Source organism: Zeus faber (genome assembly GCF_960531495.2).
Source record: "Zeus faber genome assembly, chromosome: 14".
Classification (NCBI taxonomy): Eukaryota; Metazoa; Chordata; class Actinopteri; order Zeiformes; family Zeidae; genus Zeus; species Zeus faber.
The window spans coordinates 1883801-1904121 of NC_137200.1; the positions used below are offsets into that span (position 1 = coordinate 1883801).

The 20321-nt window shown below is 44.4% G+C and overlaps 1 protein-coding gene across 2 annotated transcripts in view; it reads right to left on the reverse strand.

Annotated features, from left to right (window-relative positions):
• Nucleotides 1-6495: 6495 nt before the first annotated feature.
• The window catches only part of LOC307240274 (cell adhesion molecule DSCAML1-like), a gene marked incomplete at both ends in the record, with an annotated part of 71767 nt that continues 57941 nt past the window's right edge, over nucleotides 6496-20321 (reverse strand). The window contains 16 exons of one of the 2 annotated variants that reach the window (XM_080014003.1): nucleotides 6496-6923; nucleotides 7605-7916; nucleotides 8152-8352; nucleotides 8470-8622; nucleotides 8721-8839; nucleotides 8979-9009; nucleotides 9121-9276; nucleotides 9388-9675; nucleotides 10012-10200; nucleotides 10479-10577; nucleotides 10686-10849; nucleotides 10959-11076; nucleotides 11841-11994; nucleotides 13704-13843; nucleotides 16096-16251; nucleotides 17126-17272. In XM_080014003.1, coding sequence (XP_079870129.1) covers nucleotides 6496-6923; nucleotides 7605-7916; nucleotides 8152-8352; nucleotides 8470-8622; nucleotides 8721-8839; nucleotides 8979-9009; nucleotides 9121-9276; nucleotides 9388-9675; nucleotides 10012-10200; nucleotides 10479-10577; nucleotides 10686-10849; nucleotides 10959-11076; nucleotides 11841-11994; nucleotides 13704-13843; nucleotides 16096-16251; nucleotides 17126-17272 — 2855 coding nt within the window. Of the gene's footprint in view, nucleotides 6924-7604; nucleotides 7917-8151; nucleotides 8353-8469; nucleotides 8623-8720; nucleotides 8840-8978; nucleotides 9010-9120; nucleotides 9277-9387; nucleotides 9676-10011; nucleotides 10201-10478; nucleotides 10578-10685; nucleotides 10850-10958; nucleotides 11077-11840; nucleotides 11995-13703; nucleotides 13844-16095; nucleotides 16252-17086; nucleotides 17273-20321 lie in introns of both variants that reach the window. The other variant, XM_080014002.1, reaches the window with a different exon arrangement.

Below are 20321 nucleotides of genomic sequence, written 5' to 3' on the forward strand. Positions count from 1 at the left end.
TTACAGTAATGCATCTCTTCTGACCACAATGCAACCAACTCCAAACCTCCCTGTCAAGTTAGGTAACTGATTTGTGGCCACTATGTTTTTCTTTTCTTTTTTTTTTTCTTTTGCCTCATGGAAGTACTGCCACTGGATTTTACAGACTGTTTTCTCGAAGTCCACTGGGCAGCGGTTTGCCCTGTAGAGCGCTCTGCATCAGGGGGGTCGCTCTTCTGGAGGGATCCGCATGGGAATTGGGGTTTAGGATTCAGGGGTTGGGGGGGGGGTTAAACATCCTAGGATGCACTTTAATGCATGATCACCTTTTGGTTTTTTTTGGGACAGACTGTTTCTCTCTCACGTTCACATTCACTGCGCGGACAGCCATAACCCCCTGGCTCCACAGAGCTCATGCAGATCAAACGTTGTTTACATCGAACTTAGTTTACGTCTCCACATGCGTTTCTCAAGCACTTTTTTATTGAGTAGTGTTCCATTGAAAGACACGCCCCTCTGATCAAGTCCATGTTGTTTGTGTAGTAGTTCAGTGTGGCGCTAGTGCAGGCTTGAAAAACACAAGTAAAAGAAACTTAATCTGCCATCTGGTGTCTACGGGAACCTCAGGCTTGGAAATGTGAGAGGTCGCCTGATGCGATACTGTGGCGTTCTATCAAACCCACCTCTTTGTACTCTGCATCTGGTGTCCTTCCATCCAGCAGCACGGCTACCGGAGCAGTTTAAAATGAAATCCCCGCATGGGGGGGTGTTCAACAAGGACCACCAAGCACGTATTACCCGTTGTAGTCAACCAGCTTTGCGCTGCCATGTCGTCGTTGTCGCCTCTTACACAGAAACAAACTCGTGGCACATTTCCTGGGATAGCACTGGGGGTGGTGGGTATAATGGTAGGAATGAGCGCTTGAGATGTAACGGTCCAGTATGTTTGGTGTTTTTTCTGTTACAGTCCTCACTTGGTATCTCGAGGCGGGTTGCCGTGGATATCGGTCGTATAAATGTTCGAGAAATGTGGCCCGCTGGTACTTATCGAGTCTCGATGCTGTCACATGATCATCGCCGTGAGCTGAAGACTTGTCTCACAAACCGGAGGCGTCGCCCGTAGCATCATGACTGGCACACAGTTTTGGATGGGGGTGGGGGGGAACACGCCAACCAACGGTCCCACATCAATGTGGCTCATTGAAGGAGATCTAATCTTGCAGCATCACTTCACCTGGACACACCCCCAGCTACTCCGCCACTCGGCAAGTGCGCGTACTATTCTATAATGGTTGTTTATATGTATGTCGGGGAGGTGTAACATTGCCCTTTAGTCAATGGTAGGAAACATTTCTATGATGTGTGTATTTCAATGATTGAAAGTCCATTTTTTACAATTTTTGTGAATGGTTTAAGGCTGCTTAAGTTTAGTGCATGATTTAAGAACACACCAAGAAGGGTGGTGTAATACCTCTCCCTGTTTTAAAAGAAATTAGCGCGAGCGGTTTAAAATGATACAAACGTAAAAAAGGTCTAAAAGTAAAAGGTTCAAAACATAAAGTACTGTGCATCAAAAGCAAATCCTTGAATTTTGTCTGACTGCGAATGGTGTTTGAAGATTAAGGCCTTATGTGAACTGTATAATAGTTAATAAATTAATTCTTGTAAACTTGTCCATGGTCCTCTTGTGGTTTCTGTCTGTAGAAATTGCAAAAAAATGAAATCTTCCTTCGGCTGCTCCCGTTAGGGGTCGCCACAGCGGATCATCTGCTTCCAATACCTTGTGTTCTGCGCTTCTTCCTCCCTTACACCAACCGCCTGCATCTCCCTCCTCACAACATCCATAAACTCTTTGGCCTTCCTCTTTTCCTCTTGCCTGGCAGCTCCATCCTCAGCATCCTTCTCCCACATCACCCATCATCACACTCTCCTCACTAGTAGGCACATTCCCATCATTATCCTTTATCACCCTAACCTGCTGTACATCCTTCCCAGCTTTGTCCCTTTGTCTTGCCAATCGGTACAAGTCCTTTTCTCCTTCCTTACTGTTCAACCTCTCATACAACTCGGCGTATGCCTTTTCCTTTTCCTTTGCCACTTCTCTCTTCGCCTTGCGTCGCATCAGCTTCTCCTCCTGTCTACTTTCTTCATCTCTCTGACTACCCATTTCTTCTTCACCACCCTATTCTGCTCTATGCTCTCCTGTACTTCCTTATTCCACCACCAAGAGTCCTTGTCTTCCTTCCTCTTCCTACATGATACACCGAGTACCTTCTTGGCCGTCTCCCTCACCACTTCTGCAGTCGTTTCCCAGTCAACCGTTCATTCCCACCTATTGCCCACCTTACCTCTTCCCTAAATTGCATGCAACACTCCTTTTTCAACTTCCACCATTTTATCTTTGGCTCCTCTTTCACTCTCTTCCTCTTCTTGGCCTCCAGAATCATCCTACAGACCACCATCTGATGCTGCCTAGCAACACACTCCCCTACCACCACTTTGCAGTCACTAATCTCTTTCAGATTGCAGCTCCTGCATAAAATGTAGTGCACCTTCCTCCACTCTTGTATGACCCCCCCACCCTGTGTTTCTCCCTCTTCTTGAAATACATATTCACAACAGCCAATTCCATCCTTTTGGTGAAATCCACCACCATCTGTCCTTCCACATTCCTCTCCTTGACACCATACCTACCCATCACCTTCTCGTCACCTATGTCTCTGATCCCTTCGCCAACATGCCCATTGAGATCTGCTCCAACGACCACTCTCTCTCCCTCTTCCTCTTCTTCTTCGGCCGACAGTAGCACAATTTCCATTGGCACCCTGTTGGCTGACGGCACCAGTGGCGGTCGTTGTTAACCCGGGCCTCAACTGATCCGGTATGGAAATCAGATTTGTTGTCCGATTTGGCATGTTGTTGTTGTTTGATTTGGCATGGTTTTTAAGCCGAATGCCCTTCCTGACGCAACCCTCTCTATTCACCCCGGCTTGGGACCGGCACTGATGATACACTGGCTTGTGCATCCTCAGTGGCTAGATTAATTACTAATTACTAGATTATTACTCAAAGCTATTCCTAATCGGTATAATATCTCAGTAAGTCCTCACCTTAATTTGTTCGGAAAAAAAATGAAATAAAATACAAAATTCCACAAACTTGATTTTCGAGGTGTGTTGGCGAGTCAGATTAATAATACAATACATAATTTTTCCAATGACAACAAATTTTTTGTTACTGAAAATGTCTTTAAATTGTTTCAAATGTTATCTTATTAATTATATTTAATCAATATAATCAAGTGTGTATGTATATGTGTGTATATAAATATATGTGTTTGTGTATATATATATATATATGTGTGTATGTATATATATATATACATATATATGTGTGTGTGTGTATATATTTATATATGTTTGTATGTAAATATATGTATATACAGTATACATTTGTATATAAAATATATGTCAATGTTCCTGCTTCTGTGGCAAAAATAGACTGAAATCTAATTTAAAAGGCACATAATATCATTCAGAGCCTCAAGACAATGTCAGAGAAACAGCACTGAATTGACCGGAAACAGGTTCTAAGTCTGATTATATTACATTAACATAAAGGCCCTGGGGCTAGAAAGATATGTGGAGTATTAGGAGGATTACAGAAAATAATGAAAATAATGATAGGATCTCTTTTTTTCTGTCACTGAGTTAAATGTGGATTGTTTTATATGTCTAAATCTACCCTTATATTGGGAGGATTTAGACATAAAAATATCTACAAAGTGCATGATATTTGTTGAAAATATATGGCAAATCTATTGTATATCCAATTCTTTCAAGATTTAGACAGGTAGGTCATAACATCACTTTCGATGCAATTGCAATGCACAATATCCACATAGGAAGTGGGAGTCTTGTACTGTAACTAGCAGCTGTTGTGATTAGGTGCATGTGCATGAAAAAATAAGTAGTATAAATAATTCACACCATATGCGTCCTGAGTGACTGCTCCCCCCTTCGCCACAGCGGCCCTTTGGCCCCCATACGCTCCGGTTATTTGCCGCCATCTTGTGGTATGAAAGTAGTACTAAGTAGTAAATAAACCGTGCGGCTTTTGTGTCAGGAATTAATAATAAAATGATTTATTTGTGGAAAAATATTAGCAAATCCTAATTTATGATCGTGTCCTATCTTTATCTTTCTATTTTGACATAGTAGGTCACTAAGCCATTTCAATAACTTCTGAACATAAGATGGAAGAATGACAGAAACCTATGGCATATGAAAGATAGCTTTATTGCACAGGGTGTTAGAATGTTCTTCTTTTCTTGTTTTTTCATAGAAAATGTTCTTTTTGAACACAAGCAATTGCTGTAACTAGCAACTCAAACAAATGTTTGGGATACCGTCAACATTATTATTATTATTTTTTTAATTTTCATACTTTTTTTTCTCCTTCAAATTTCCCTTTTAGCAAGCATGCAATGACCTTTTTTCGAGGATGAACAAAATACAAAATTATATTAAAAAAAAAGTAAAGAGGGCAAGTGGCGACATCAAAAGACCTTTTAAAAAAAGACTAAAAATTCAACAAATTAGTATCAAAAACATAATAAAGGGAAAGAAAAATGCATTTTGCCCACTTCCGATGTAAAATAACTTTACTGTTGATACCGTTTCAAATTTTGAAAATTGGGCATTCAACACTGATGGATGCCCTGGTTTACTCTGACGAAAATAGCTCTTCATACAAAACTGTGTTTTATATACAAGTGTTTATCTATAAACAACACTGATAAAGGTAGAGATGACGGATCCAGTATGTTCAGGGACAGGGTGCTGATTCTTCTATACTTCATTTGAACGAGAGGAGAAAGACTGGGGGGTCGGGGTTGTGAAAGCTTCAGCTTTTTTTTACCCGATCCAGTCCAGAATATATATATACAATATCTGTGTGTGACCAAAAGAGCTACAAGTCCCTGATTTTACGCGGCTTAACTGGCCTTAGCCACAGCCCAGCGGCCTCTGAAAGCGAAGAGATTTGGAGAAGTAAATGTCATGAAGCAAAACAACTTGACAGACAGATATCTCCCCATTATAAATAAATACACAAAAACTGACAGACAAATAAAGGAGAATCAATAAATAAATACGGATGAAGCACAAAAAGATTTCCCAGAGGGTTCTTGTGTTAATGTACATATGAGCAGAGTGGGATGAGAGAGTGGGACATGTACAGCACTTGAGACAGGCCAACAGAGCGATCGAGTGCACGTTCCGTTTCTAGACAGAACTCCCTGACAAATAGTCACTCTTCACTCCAGTAGATTAGGTTTTCTTCATTCACATGGTTGGAAACCTCTTTTTTTTGTTTGTCTGAGAGGTGTGTGGAGCGCGTCGCTGCATCTGGGACTGGGTGGCCTTCATTGGCAAGGACAGGAGACCTGGGTGGGCCTTCTCAAGATGCACCTGTCTTCTTCTTTTCAAACACAGTATTCATCAATCACTGACAAGCTCACAAACAGTAACACAGGTGGCTTGTATCATTTATATACAAGCTGTAGTTAAAAACAAAAAGTGTCATAATGGTATCCATCAACTTCACCAGTCTACATACAATAACATCCAGAAGATCCTCTATATGGTATACTTTAGTCATTCTTTAGTTCAAACTCTCTTTAATTGCTCTTCTAAGGATTATTGAGAGATTGTCTCATTCTTTAATTCAATAATTTGTTATATATATATATACTACTACACTAGTGTAGTAATAATATACCTTCTGAGATATATATATGTGTGTGTGTGTGTGTGTGTGTGTGTGTGTGTGTGTGTGTGTGTGTCTGTGTGTGTGTGTGTGTGTGAAATCTTTATAATACCAAATATTCTCTATTTGTATTGCGAGAAACAATAGCTGTCATTTGGGTTGTCATGATTGAGTGAAAAACCTATCAGATACTGTTATGTTGAAGAGAAAGCATTTTGTCTTGATGTCCCAAGCTTAAACCTGCCAATAGAATGGACATTAAGAGAGATGCTGAGGGTGAGTAATGACAAGAAGGAAAGCTGTTATTTCTGCCAACTCAGGTAATGCTAAATTAATGGGGGACAGTTAGTAAAAGAGAGAGAACATGGTGAGCCGGAGTCACGGTGATCGCCACAGACTTCTTCGCCACCGGCACAGACCTTCGAGCTTTGCCAGTGACGGTCAGTGTTTCCTAACGGCTGCAGCATGGACGTCTCGCTTCCACGGCACGCGACTCCCACGAGAGCTGAGCTTAATCGGAGCACCGGCACCTGGAGCTGTTGGCTGGAGTTAGTGAGTGCTTTTTGAAACAGTTCCAGGTGAGCGTTACCGAGGAGAAGGTCAGCATAATCTCACCTCTCTAGAGGAAAGCTAGACAGCACACTGGGATGGCGCTTGGTCATTGTTTGGGTGTGAAGGAAGAGGCTAGCATGCTTCTCCCCGGCCCAGACTGAGGAGTAGCGGAGGCTCGGCTGGGGCTGCTTCTCCTTACACCAGCGTGTACGACTTGGAGTACGCCCCCACGCTCTGTTTCTGCAGCCGCCCCAGCGCAGAAGAGCTGCTCTCCAGCAGTGAGTCTCTTGAGCCCCCCACCTTGCTGCTGGTGTTGGGGTTGCTGCTGGTGCTGGAGGTGGAGGCCGTGGCTGCGGTGTTGGAGCCTGGCATGGTCAGAGTCCTCTGGGGGAGTGTGGTGGTGCCCGAGCTCAGGCTGCTCAGTCCCGAGTGGCCCAGCGACAGCGCCTGCTGCTTGGTCGGGTCTAGAGTCATGTGGCGGCCCTGGGTGTGGTATACCCGCTGCGCCAGGCTGCGGATCGAGGCTTCCCGCGGCGGCACCGCCGGGCATGGGTCGTGCAGCTCCCCTTGCTTGCGGAAGAACGGGTCTGTCTTCATGTACAGCGGTAGGTTGCAGAATTCGCCTGCGAGTGAGAGAATAATCGGGATGAGACAAGGACATTTAAATTCGGACACAGTGCTATCTACTTTAAAATCTCCCTTAGCTCTGTCGAACGCTCTTGAGCCCTATAGCGAATGGCAATTCTTGCGGTGGTAATTGCGGCACCACTCAAAAACTGGAACCTTTACACATACACTCACACAGAAAGAGTGACTGGATGCATAACATATCATTTTTGGGCATCCAGTCACTCTCTGGATGTTTTGAGAGGGTTAAAGTGGAGACTAGGGGAGGGAACATTGACCTATTACTAAAACCGAGGGAAAACGACTGGATATTACCCTTAAAAACACTTAAATGATAAGCTTATGTTAAATGTAATGTTGTAAATTGTAAATATCATCATGCTGGTTTTTAATCATTTTAGATGTGTCTTGGTCAGTCTCTGACCATTTAAGGTGTTGGTGATGCTCTGATGCTTTTCTATATTCTAACAAAGGCCCCTTTGGGAGTAGAATGTTGGCACAAAATAGAGTGTGGTGTTTTTTCCCGAGTTATTCCATATTTTGAGTGTTCTTTTTTCTACTGATAGGCTAGATAGGTGTGCAGACACTTCCCAGAAGTCTGCTTAAAGAAAGAAGAAAAAAAAATAATAAAGGAAAAAATAACCCGCGACTGGCCACTGTGCTTGTTGTGCACGTACTCTTGTTGGCACGGTGGGGGATGGGCACCGCCACGTTTTTCCCGCGGTCATAGTCCTGGGGTTTGGGCGGTGAGGCGGTGAAGCGGCAGATGCCTGGCTCAGATGGAGTGCTGAGAGACGTCATGCTGTCCGCGGGGTCGTTGGTGCCCGTGGTCATCTGATCCGACGAGCTGTCAGAGATGAAGCACTCGGTGATGGTGAACTTGGCGTGCTGCAGGTGCTCCTCCAGCTTGGCATGCTCATAGGCTCGGGCCAGCTCTTCGTATGTGGACGAGGCGCTCTCCGTGGACACCATGCTGTTACGACCCTTGTCTGGAACGCAAATAGATGTGCTCTTTGTCACAATGATTAAACATAATATACAATGATGGAATAGCTGAACGGCTAAGAGAGAATCAGTACCAACTAAAGGATGGCAGGATGACCACTTTTTTTCTGCAATCAATATTTTTTCTCTTTAACAACTAGTAGGCTTTAAAGAGCTATCTCTATTGAGGCACTTTGCTTATGATGGCCATCTAAAAGTCCCTTTCTTTCGTCCTCTCACCTGTGTCTTGGGAGAGACTAGCGCTGTAGCTGTCGCTCTCGGTGGCCGTGATGCCGTGGGAGGCCATGGTGCGCCAGTCAGATGTCAGGGTCCGTGCGGAGGCCGTGGACTGGCTCTGTCCCGGGCGGCTCAGCGTCCACTGACTGGAATAGCGGTTCCTGGAGCTGTGAGCTGATTTTATACTCTTCCTGGAAATGGGGTCTGAGACAACAAGATTAGACTGATCAGGGACTCATACAGTAAGGTGAAGTGAAGATTAAATTTTATCCAACAATATATGGCAAAAGAGGGTTTAAGTTGTTTTAACTTTTGACTCACTTGTACCAGGGCGGATATCGGACATGTCGATCAAAGGCCCCGAGTTTTGGATGAGCACCTGGTGATGCAGAGAAACACCCGTGCAGAAGTTCTGTGGGTTCACTGATTGGCTGAACTCAGTGTCTGTCACTGGCACTGCTGCTTTGTCTTCCCCTATTGCAGGCGGAAAAACGAGGGATTATGATAATGCTGTCGAATATACGTACATTGACATAATTAACTTTAATTGGTCAGGGGCTGTAGCCACAGACCTATTTGCTTGATGCCCTCCTTGTCCTCAATGAGCAGCTGAACGCGGGGGATGTCGATGTGAAGCCTCGGGCCTTGAGGGGGACCCTTCACTGGCGTGTCCATGTTACGGTTGTTCTTACTGAACACACACACAAACACACACACACACACACACACACACACACACACACACGCACGCACATAAAACTTAACTCAGATATGGTAATATTTGTTTAAAGATTTTAAACAATCCCCCGTCATAAGGAAAAGTTTCTCACCTTATAAGCATCTCTGCGAGGCTCTTAGCATCTAAAATGTAAGGAGCAAATTTAGATTCCAAAGCGACAGTGAACACTTTTGTTTAATACTTTACAACACTTTACAGTCAACCCCTTCCCTTCGTCTTCGCATTTCACTCACCTCTAAGCCGCTTGAGCCTCTTTTCCTTGCGCTTCTTGCGGATAATGAAAAGCAAGGCGACGCCCAGCGTAACAAGGATGACAGGAGAGCCAATGGAGAACAGCTTTTTCACATCGTCCCCATCTCCACGAGCCGACTTAATGGGGGGGATGGTACCTGGAGCAGGAGAGGGAGAAAGGGGAAGGGATTGAGATCCACACAGTTATCATATTAAGTGTCCCTCACGGAAAACATCCAATGCAAATGTCATCAACAGTAGATACTTACTGCCGTCGTAGTCAGTGGTGGCGAACTGGGAGCTCTGGTTGCCGCAGCCAGCACTGTTGCAGGCCTTCATTTTGAGTTCGTACCACGTGGCCTCTCGCAGTTCGCTGAGGAAGAGCTGGGTGGTGGAGTTCGCCTTCAGGGTCTGCCAGGCCCACGTACCCTTGGGCCTGAAGTCCAGCATCAGAGCGGTGATGGGGCAGCCGCCGCTGGTCCATCCCTGCAGGTTGAGACCCGCATGGGTAGAGTTGATGTGGGTGAGCAGCGGCTGGTCCTTGTTGAACACAGGTTCTGCAGAGAGGGAGAAGTTAGTGGATTAGTCAGACTATGCAGGGAACACTGACTACACAGTCTACACAATTGATCCATAAAATTGTTTCAATTCCACATTTTTAAGGGTGCAGTATACAGTACTCATGCTCATGTGGGAGGCCGAGGGTTAGAATCTGAGGCAGGTACATGATTTATAAACTTTAAAATGTTGGTCCTTTGGCAGTTAAAATTGTATTACTGATGGTTTCACTTCACTCTCAAATGAGGTCATATATTTATAGGCCTAATTTTAGGGTTTTTAAACTAAACTAGATGGATTATATCCATCTAGTTTTTTTTTTGACCTTCACTTACCGCGTCCGTGGGTCTTAGCCTCGATGATCTCACTGATCCGCCCTGAGCCCACGCTGTTCTTTGCGGCCAACTTGACCTTGTACCAGGTACCACAGCGTAGGTTGTCAAGTCGGAAGGAGCGTTCACTGGAGCTGATGAACATGTCCCTCCATTCCTCTGTGTTGTCAACTGAATATTGCAGTACAAAACCTGTGGAAACATAGAATTCGGGTGGGTGGGGGGAGATGGACATGAACATGGTGAGGAATTTCTGTTGCAGCTACATATTATGGACACCAGAGAGCGACAGAGTATAAAAATAATATCCCTTTGGCCTTTGCTTACTTGTGACAGGTATATAAGGCTTATTCATTGGTTGATATGTGTTGCATTGACATTACCACAGCCAGTAAAAAAATTACAGAAGAAAATGTCCCTAACGACACCAGCAACTTGATTGCTTTTTTTTTGTATGTATGTTAGTTCACCTCGAATGGAGCTCCCACCGTTGTCCCCAGGGATCCAGGCCAGGGTGATGGAGGAGGTTGAAGTCGTGGAGACAGTTAACCGAGGTTGGTCGGGAGGAACTGAATGAAAACACAGAGACGCATATTTAACTAACAGAACCTGCTTGGCACAAAACCACAAAAGCAACATATTGAATACCAATCAACTTCATAAGTTTACCGGCTCACCCTGCACCAGAAGGTTAACTATGATGGTGTCGAAGCCTAAGGTGTTAGTGGCCGTGCAGGTGTAGTACCCAGAATCCTCCGCTTTGACTGAACGTAGCACCAGTGTGCCATTGGACAAGATCTGACGTTGACTGTCAGCTGTTACTGGGATGTCAGAGTCCTCGCTGAGGAGGGGCAGACACATAGGACACGTTATACAACTTCATCGTAGTTTAATTTGTACTTCTGTGAATGTGTGATTTGTGATGTGAAAACCTAGGTCTGATATCTGACCTGTTTTTGGTCCATTTGATCGTCGGGGTGGGTTCTCCAACTGAACTGCAGGGCAGACGCACCTCCTTCATCCAGGGTGTGGTTACCGTGCCCCCAAAGGACAGGATCTTAGCTGGTGCTGCACATAAACACAACAAACGTTCATTCATTTGGCTGGTCTTGTGGAAATCTTTTCACGTGCATGTCTGAGGAGTTAGGGTGAGTGACGCCGTCCACTGGTTCTGAGTGTGATTGAGGTTTGACTTGACCTTGACCTTTGAGACGTTCGTAATTTCGTTAAAGGGCTATAGAAATACATTTTACTTGACATGTCAAACACGCTACTGATATAAAAGCTACAAACATGTTATGATACTCTCACATATTTCTCCAAATACAAATGTTTTATACAAAAACAAACAAACAAAATTAATGGCTGCTAATCGTACTGCGCACTGTGCAGCCCAGCCTGCCTAAAGGGATAGGCCTTTGCCCACTGTGGCAAAGACCAGTAGAGACACGGCCCCCGCTCCATCCACTCGCTTCCAGTCTATCTATACTCCACAGATCCTCCCCTTTATTGATCTGTGCGCCCTATCCTTCTCCCAAAGGGTTGGTTTACTGAATAGGCCCTCTTCATCACCACATAATTAACAACTGCTTTTTTAGCTACATTGCCAGCATTCAGTCAATACTACAGCTGTCAATCAATAGCTGTGTGTGTGTGTGTGTGTGTGACAAGTAGAGAGACAGAGACAGAAATAAATGGATTAAATTAAATCTTTCTTCAGGTATGGTGTTTCCAAAGAATAAATGTGTGAAGAAAGCAAACTCTCCCGCATAACCTTTTCACAAAATCCCCCGTCCCCTGCCCTCCAACCGCAGGTTGCCCGGAAAGCCTACCTTTCCCAGCAGGCTCCACCGTGACCTTTTCGCTGATGTTGCCACGGCCAGCGGTCGTCACGGCTGCGGACCAGATGTGGTATTGTTTACCACGGGTCAGGTGTGTGATGCGGTAGAACAGCATCTCTGGGCTGGCCTCGTACTCACTCGGTGCCTGGGAAAGAGCGCACATACAGTAATGTCACGACAACGTCCCAGCGACAATCTTTGGTGCCACCATCAAACAGAGAGGCCACACGCTGGCACTTGTAATGGACACTCTATTAAATTGGAGAAGTATTAGAGGTTGGCCTTTTAAAAGAGATGTAAGAGAGATGAGAGATGCCACCTTTCAAATGATATTCACATACACACACACACACACACACACACACACACACACACACACACACACACACACACACACACACACACACACACACACTAATGTGGTGCACACACACACGCTGGATATGAATTTATTCCCAAGGGAGTGAAAGCTGGCAAATACACTCACAAAAACGAGGATGCACATTAGGGCTGAGCTATATAGATACATAGATTAAAGATTATATATTCGATTATATAGATTAGGTTATAGATATAGATATTGTGATATGAGACTAGATATCACCTGGGATATTTTGGTTATAGTAATATTGTGATATAGTTAAATGTTGTCTTTAAGGCTGCATTAATGTAATGCAAGTAATGTAATTTTCTGAACTCCATGGATTGTTCTAATCAATAGCTCTACCTGCTTGGTTATAACATCCAAATTACTAATACTAATACTAATACTAATTACTAATTCTTCTTGTTTGTAAATATCTTATGAAAGCATCAATAGTCATCTCCAACATGTCAAATTATCAATATTGAGGTATTCATCAAACAAAAAATGTTTTTGATTTTCATTTGATACACTGCCTACGGCCTAAGGGTGATACATGATATTTTTCAACCCACCACTCCATAGCTAGCCTTCTTTAATTTTATCACTAGCTTTCTCTATTTTTACAATTTGCTTTTCCATTGCTCCTCTACAGCTCTATCTGTCTCAGCCCTTCTGTCGAGCTAAAGAGGAGAGGGATGAGGGAGAGATAGAGGAGGGAGGTGTGTGTGTGTGGGGGGGGGGGGCATGGGAACATTCCTCCAGCATAGCGGCAGTGTTGTGGTGATCCAGGGAGTGATACAGGGAGATAATGAAAAGGGGAACAAAGCACTATCATCTCGGTGTGACTGATACCCTCCGGTGCACCCCCCCCTTTCTCTGCCTGTCTCTCTCACTCACTCTACTCTCTCACTACCTATCTCTGTCTCTCTGTTCCTCTTTCTGTCAACCTCCTTCTCCCTGCCAGCCTCTCTCTCTCCTCCTCCTCCGTCCCGCTCTGTACCCGGGCTCATTTGCATGGTGCTCATGCACGGGTAGGGAGGGTGTATTTGTGAATAATAAAAAAGTGTGCTTCCACCCTGATATCTGATATTTTCTTCTGCAGACACTGGTTCTGCATGTTTGTGCATGCGTGGCCTTGCTGCGATCAAAATGCGCTACATGTGTTTCTTAATAGGAGGTGAAATGCTGAAATTCGATGTTACGTGTGTTTGTGCATGTGTGTATGTCTGTGGGCATGTGTCCATGAGCTTCCAATGCGGCAGTATGCATGTGTGAGCTTGTTCTCTCCCTCATTTGCATATCTACGTCTCATCACGTTGCCAAGACAACCTCATCTGTTCATCTGGGACAGCAGGAAATAAAGCAATAGTGCAAACACATGCAGAAGAGACGTGCACACACACACACACACACACACGGTGATGTCGTCCTAATACCCACCAGTGTTACATCCAACTGCATGCAGCACACCTGAGGCTAGGACTCACCGGCTGGCCCGACCCCGGACTGGAGCAGTAGATGGTGTACTTGCGGATCACACCATTTGGTTTGTGGGGGGGAAGCCAGGACACGACGACACTGCTCGGAGATGAGGGAACCGCTTTGATTCCAGCTGGTGGACCAGGAACTGGAGAACACGGTCAAGTCAGACAAACTGCTTTCCTTGTGTGTTTGTGTGTGTGTGTGTGTGTTAGTGTGTGTTTGTGTGTGTGTGTATGTGTTTGTGAGTGGTTCATTGTGTTCGATTCTGTGCTTGGCACACTTAAAGGGTGTTAGCTGCCCCTTAAAGTGAGCAGGCTTGTTTGGGAGATTGCGGTCTTATCCCTTGTGCTAAGCCTTGCTGTGCACAACTTGGAGGTAGCTCACTTTGCATGTCCAGAAGTAACATATGTTCCCTCAGACGCTGATCAGCAGTTCTGACTCTGTGACACCCAGCCCTCTGTCAACTCTCAACCCCACAAACAGATTATATTCACTAGTGTCTGATCCTCAGATAACCACTTCATCCTGACAGCAGAAACCTTTTAATGCTCTGATTACCAGTAATCAAGCCAAGAGCTGGAATCCAATACACCAGAACCAAATTTTTCACAATTTGGAACCAAGACTAGATCCTCCAGCTCTTGGTTACTGGACAGGAGGTGCAACAGAATAAGAACCCCCTATTCCACGCACCCAAGCCCCAAAGCTCTATTCTGCCTAAGTTCGGGGTGGGTGGGCATGGGCTGTCAGTTACTGGGGGTCTCTCATCATACAATATTAAACGAGCAGAGCTTAACACAAGGGACACAGAGGAAATTGTGTTGTGTTGTGTATGTGTATATGTGGGGGAGCCCCCCCCCCCAGGTGGACCGAGTTACAGTCATCATTTTCATAACCAGGCCTCTGTATCAAAGCGGGGGTAGGGTGGGGGTGAGAGTTAAGCCCCATCTGGTGCCCAAAATCTGCCCGAGACCCCAGACGCGCTGATCACTGATGGGGTGGTACAGCAAGCCCCAATTTACATAGATGCACACAATGCGAGAGACCAGGAAAATAATTAAAAATGACATTGTATCTCTAAACATGGAGAGAACCCCAGAATCCAGAAGAGGAGTTCTAACCTCAGACGTCACTCCACACACCTTGACCTCTTGTTAAAAGTCTGTGACTTTTGTGGATTTCTTTCATACTCTACTTACGTTCATACCCAAAAACAGGCCTTTACCACTACATCTCCCACACAATCTTCAACCATCTCACCCCCCCCTCCCTCCGTCTCTTTAAGGGAGTAAAGGAGACAAGGATTGGAGGCAGTAATCCTGCCTCCAATGGTGTAAACACAAAATGAGTTCTCTCTAATCCAGGGGGGGTTAATCCCCCCTCCATGCCCATGGTTACAGGCCTGGCATGGGGGGTGTGGGGTGAGGTGGGGGTGGAGGCTACAGGCTTATGGCTGGATGGCTAATACAGGCGTGGAGCTCCTCTCCCCTCTCCCTGCATCCAGCGTTTCCTTGGCCCCCCAAACCACAGAGCCAAAGCCTCTTAATTCTCATTAGCACCGCTAATGGAGCTTCCGAACATAAATGAGCTTTAGTCATGGGCTTGAGATACAACCCAAACATCCTTTCTTATCTAACGCCTTTCTTATCTCCTCCTCTAGTACCCATCTCTCCACTGCACGGATTAGACCGTCACAAGCGCTGTGTGTGTGTCTTTGGTTACATTTATGTATACAGTATTTGTATTGTTTATGTACTGAAAAGCAATAAATGAATAATAAATAAATGAACACACAAGATATCAGATAAAAATGTGATTGTTGTGACCAAAATTGCTTAATTTAGCAGTGGCTTTTCAAAGTGTATGTTTTTGCTGTAAGATTGTGGGAATTGGCATGAATTGCAAGTCAAAGGGAAGAAATGTGCTTCCTGTGATAATACACATTCTGCATATCACAGAAACAACTGGAAACATGTTAGTGGACACCTTTTATTTTCTAAACATAAAGAACCATTTGTAAACAATATTGTGTTTTGCCTGGGTTTCGGAAATAAGCAAATAATAAATAAAGTTTTAATTCCACACACAGTAAGCACCAAAATAAAATGAGACTTCATGATGATTCGCTATTGCAGCTGATGAGGTAGGCATGTCTGTTGATTTGTTCATTTAATTGGTCACAGCAATGTCCACAAATATTGCGATTGTGATTGCGAGATCGGTTGAACTTACATAAATTATTGGGATCGTAAATTAATGTCTTTCTTATCTTTCTTTTTTTGTGTTTATTGTGTGTGTGCACTCGAAGCAGGTGTGTGTGTGTGTGTGTGTGTGTGTGTGTGTGTGTGTGTGTGTGTGTGTGTGTTTGTGTGTGTGTGTGTGTGTGTGTGTACTCACGGTCCTCGCGGGTCTGGATGTACAGCACTTTGCTACGGACGCCATCTCCGGCCTGTGTGTAGGCCAGCACCTGAACACTGTAGTTAGTAAACTTCTCCAACCTCCGCAGCTCCACCTGTTCACGCATGGTGGTGATGTTCTGCATTTCTCCCCATTCTGGCCCAAACCCGAGAAACAGCAGTTTTATGTCATGGCAGACAGACGACAGTGAGAGGATGATTTGCATGGACTCATTAATAACAAATTTATCAGCAACACAGGTAGATCTACATTAAGCTAAACCTACACTCGAAAATAAAGTACAGCATTGTACCTTTTTAGAGGTAGAATAGTTATCACCGGTACTGCTCTCTAATGCAGGGCTTCCCAAACATTTTCATTTTCATTAGGCCACGGATCCCATTTCATAAGAATCTGTCTCTGCAGATATGGTTTAGTCCAAACCTACATACCTATCTATACTATAGTTGGGGAGATAACAGTGAAACTAGGAACAGACAATATTGTACATTTACAAACGTCTCGTAAATGAAATCATGGAGAAGATGAACTATTATATTAACAATTCATCATTTTGTTGGAACCTAAACACCCCCTGTAACCTCTTACAGGACTTCAACAGGTGTGGGGTCTGGGGTCTGACCAATGTGGGGTCTGGGTACTTGAACTAATTGACCATTACAGGTTACGGTCTTAAAATGTACAAAGCTGTACTGTTTTTTTCTGTGTATTAATAAGCCTCAGGAAATAAAAACAAACAACACATAAAGGTGTTCGATAGCAAGTTGAGGAGACGTGTTTCAGGAGCCAGTCATGTGGGAACAGGGAGAGGACCGTCGGAGGGTTATGTACAATCAAAACACAACTCACACAAACACAACACACAAGATTCACGAGTCAGATTCAACGTGAGAGACATAGGGCAAAGGGGCTGTGGGGGGACGATGGGGGTTAAAGTCTAGTTAAAGAATGAAAATGAGGTTATAATTACTCTGCATCGGCCACTGGGCCTGGCTTCCACAGCACCCACCTCCATCAGGGAAGAGGGACCAGAAGACCACGCGGTAACCTTTCAGCACTCCGTGCAGCGTCAGCCGTGGGGGCTCCGCCCACGTGATAACCGCCTCGTCCGACGTGACTGAGATGGCCCGCACGTTCTGAGGGGGCTCGCTGGGCACTGGACAGGATGGGAAACAGGTAAACCATGGTTTGAGCAGTGAGGTGTAACAGAAAGAGCTTTTAACTTGTATAACATCTCTCTGAATCTGGGTTGCAGTGGCATGAGGGCAGGCGATATGGAAGAATTATATGGAAGCATCACCATAGAATATCGATACATATTTGATCATATATTCCATCCATTATTAATTCTGTGATACACCAGTTGTGTATCACAACTGTATATGACAAAATGGTGACCAATTAAAAAGTGATTGTGGTTGTGGGGTGTGGTTTTGGCGCCACTTGCAGGTTGGGGTAGCCAGAACTGGTTCAAGCTGACAGTAGTTATTTTGATTTTAATTGTTTCATGAAAATGTAAAAAAAGTAAGGGATGCCTTGAAGGGGCTGCGGCAGTGCTGTGCCAGATCCTGACGAGGGGATTTTAAAATAATGGAAATTGTCCGGCGGGGTGGTGGAGTCTCCCCTGGCCCCCTCGCCAAGATTTACGTGCCATGTCTATGAAACATTGAAATAGTATGAGAAATTTTTTAATAAAACATACTCTTCCCACACAGTTCAACCATTACATGAATAAAATGTGTGCATATTACATTTTTATTTAAGAAATTCTAGTTCTCACTGAATGTTAATAACAGTTGATTTCATATATCACAAAGTTCTGGGCTGCTGCACCTGAGGCCGTGGCCTGTGGAGCGGTCCGTGGTCCTATGAGGTTCAATGCCATCTGTGGTTCCAAGCCAATTTGACCACTTTATCACTATTCCCTATAACTCTTAGTTGTTTTTTTCGATATCTTTGGAATTATAAAACCGTTTTTGTCAACGTTTGTAATGCCTTCGTTGTCCAACAAATTATTCAAAGTTTCGACAAGTTGCTTTTGGAGTGCGTTTTGAACACCATCACCGCCTGCTATAATAATAATAATAATAATAATAAAATTAAAATAATAATAATAATGTGTAAATATTATTGACAGATCACTGTAAAGTTTGGCGTGACACCAGCTCTTAAGACAATCACACAGCGGAGCCTTTTTTTTTGTCTTGTGCAGTTACCACCAGATCTCTGCAGACAGTAATATTTTCCCTCTAACTGCGTGTGGCTATTAGCACCGGTATTTGTGAATATGACGCTATTTGCAAAGAAGCTCATTTGCATAGAAAGACCCCAATTTTGCACCAAATGTATGAAATGATTTAAAATAATACCTAATTGTAATACCTAATTTAAAAACATGCAAATAGCACCAGCGTACCGAGACGAGACGCTATTTGTGTGGCAGCGCAATAAGTGTAGTGGGGCCCTTCACTGTTCTGTTCTTCACAGTCCTTTGTGAATTAGACCCTCGCTTTTTATCTTATTTGCGGCAGTTAAGCGGCCGCAAAAGCCGCGCAATCGCTTTGGGAATACACCCTTGAATGTATAGATTGATCACCCAGCCTTATTATAGATACTACTGGTTTTTAGCACCCAATCTGTCTTAGTGCCCTCTTGTGATCTCATTATCAGTCGAATAGGTATTTAGTATCGCTATTATAGTCCACACAGGCATATGTAGGATGGTTCACACGTCTGTCTGTCTATCTGGGAAAGTAAAGAGAGGGGGAATATCACCGCAATAGGTTTTTTAGTAGGGATCGTAGTGAAACAGGGAACCGTAAAACGCTCTGAGAATTAAAAGAGAAATGACACTGGTGCATGGGAGAGAGAGGGGGCAGATTTTCAGAGAGTTCCTGTTCTTCTCTCCCCATCAGTCTAATGAGAGTGCTAATTAAAGTAGTAGGAATAATGGGGGGATGTGCAGCAACTTCATCTCCACCATTATGCACGACTTCCTCTGCCCTTGCACTTCCTTCCTCAGTGTTCTTTGCTTTTTCCTGTTGTCAAATAACAGACACGTGCATTAAGTCTTCTCCATTTATCTTAAAACACTGCTTTATTTCCTTTACACTCTCTTCCTTTCAGAAAGATAATCTGTAAGACCATAAGTGTTGGGTGGATTACACAACGAGTCCCAGAATTCCATATGAAACTGCAACAGGTTTTCTTTTTTCAACAGGAGTTGAAATGGTGGTTGTTTACCCTCGTCACTTTCTTTTCTCCAAAAAAAAATGTTTTGGTCACTTTGAGGTGCTGTTCTTTTTTGTCAATGTTCACCTATATTGATATCCTAACCACACCTACATAGATCAGCCACAACATGAAAACCACTGACAGGTGAAGTGAATAACATGGCACCTGTCAAGGGGTGGGATATATGAGGCAGCAAGTGAACAGTCAGTTCTTGAAGTTGATGTGTTGGAAGCAGGAAAAGTGGGCAAGGTGTTCCAGGTATTCACAGGTTAGCACCTATCAAAAGTGGTCCAACAAAGGAAACCTGGTGAACTGACAACAGGGCGCCCATGGGCTCAGTCTAGCCCGTCTGGTCCAATCCCACAGAAGAGCTACTGTAGTACAAATTGCTGAAAAAGTTCATGCTGGCTTTGATAGAAAGGTGTCAGAACACACAATGCATCGCAGCTTGCTGTGCATGGGGCTGCGTAGCTGAGACCGGTCAGTGCAGTGCCCATGCTGACTCCTGTCCACCACTGAAAATGCCTACAATGGGCACATGAGCCTCAGAACTGGACCATGGAGCAATGGAAGAAGGTGGCCTGGCCTGATGAATCACGTTTCTTCTACATCGAGTGAATGGCCGGGGTTAGGCTCCGATCTGATCGAGCATCTGTGGGATGTTCTGGAACAACAAGCCTGATGCATGGGGGCCCCACCTCACAACTTACAGCACTTAAAGGATCTGCTGCTAACGTCTTGGTGCCAGATACCACAGGACGCCTTCAGAGGTCTTGTACAGTCAATGCCTCGACGGGTCAGAGCTGTTTTGGTGGCGCAAGGGGGAGCCACACAATATTAGTGGTTATTAGTGGTGGTTTTAATGTTGTGGCTGATCAGTGTAGATACGCTGCATTATCAAGTTCACGGCGGCTGCATTTCACTTCTTGCATACACCCAATCTTTACATTGTTGCTAGGAAATGTGGACTC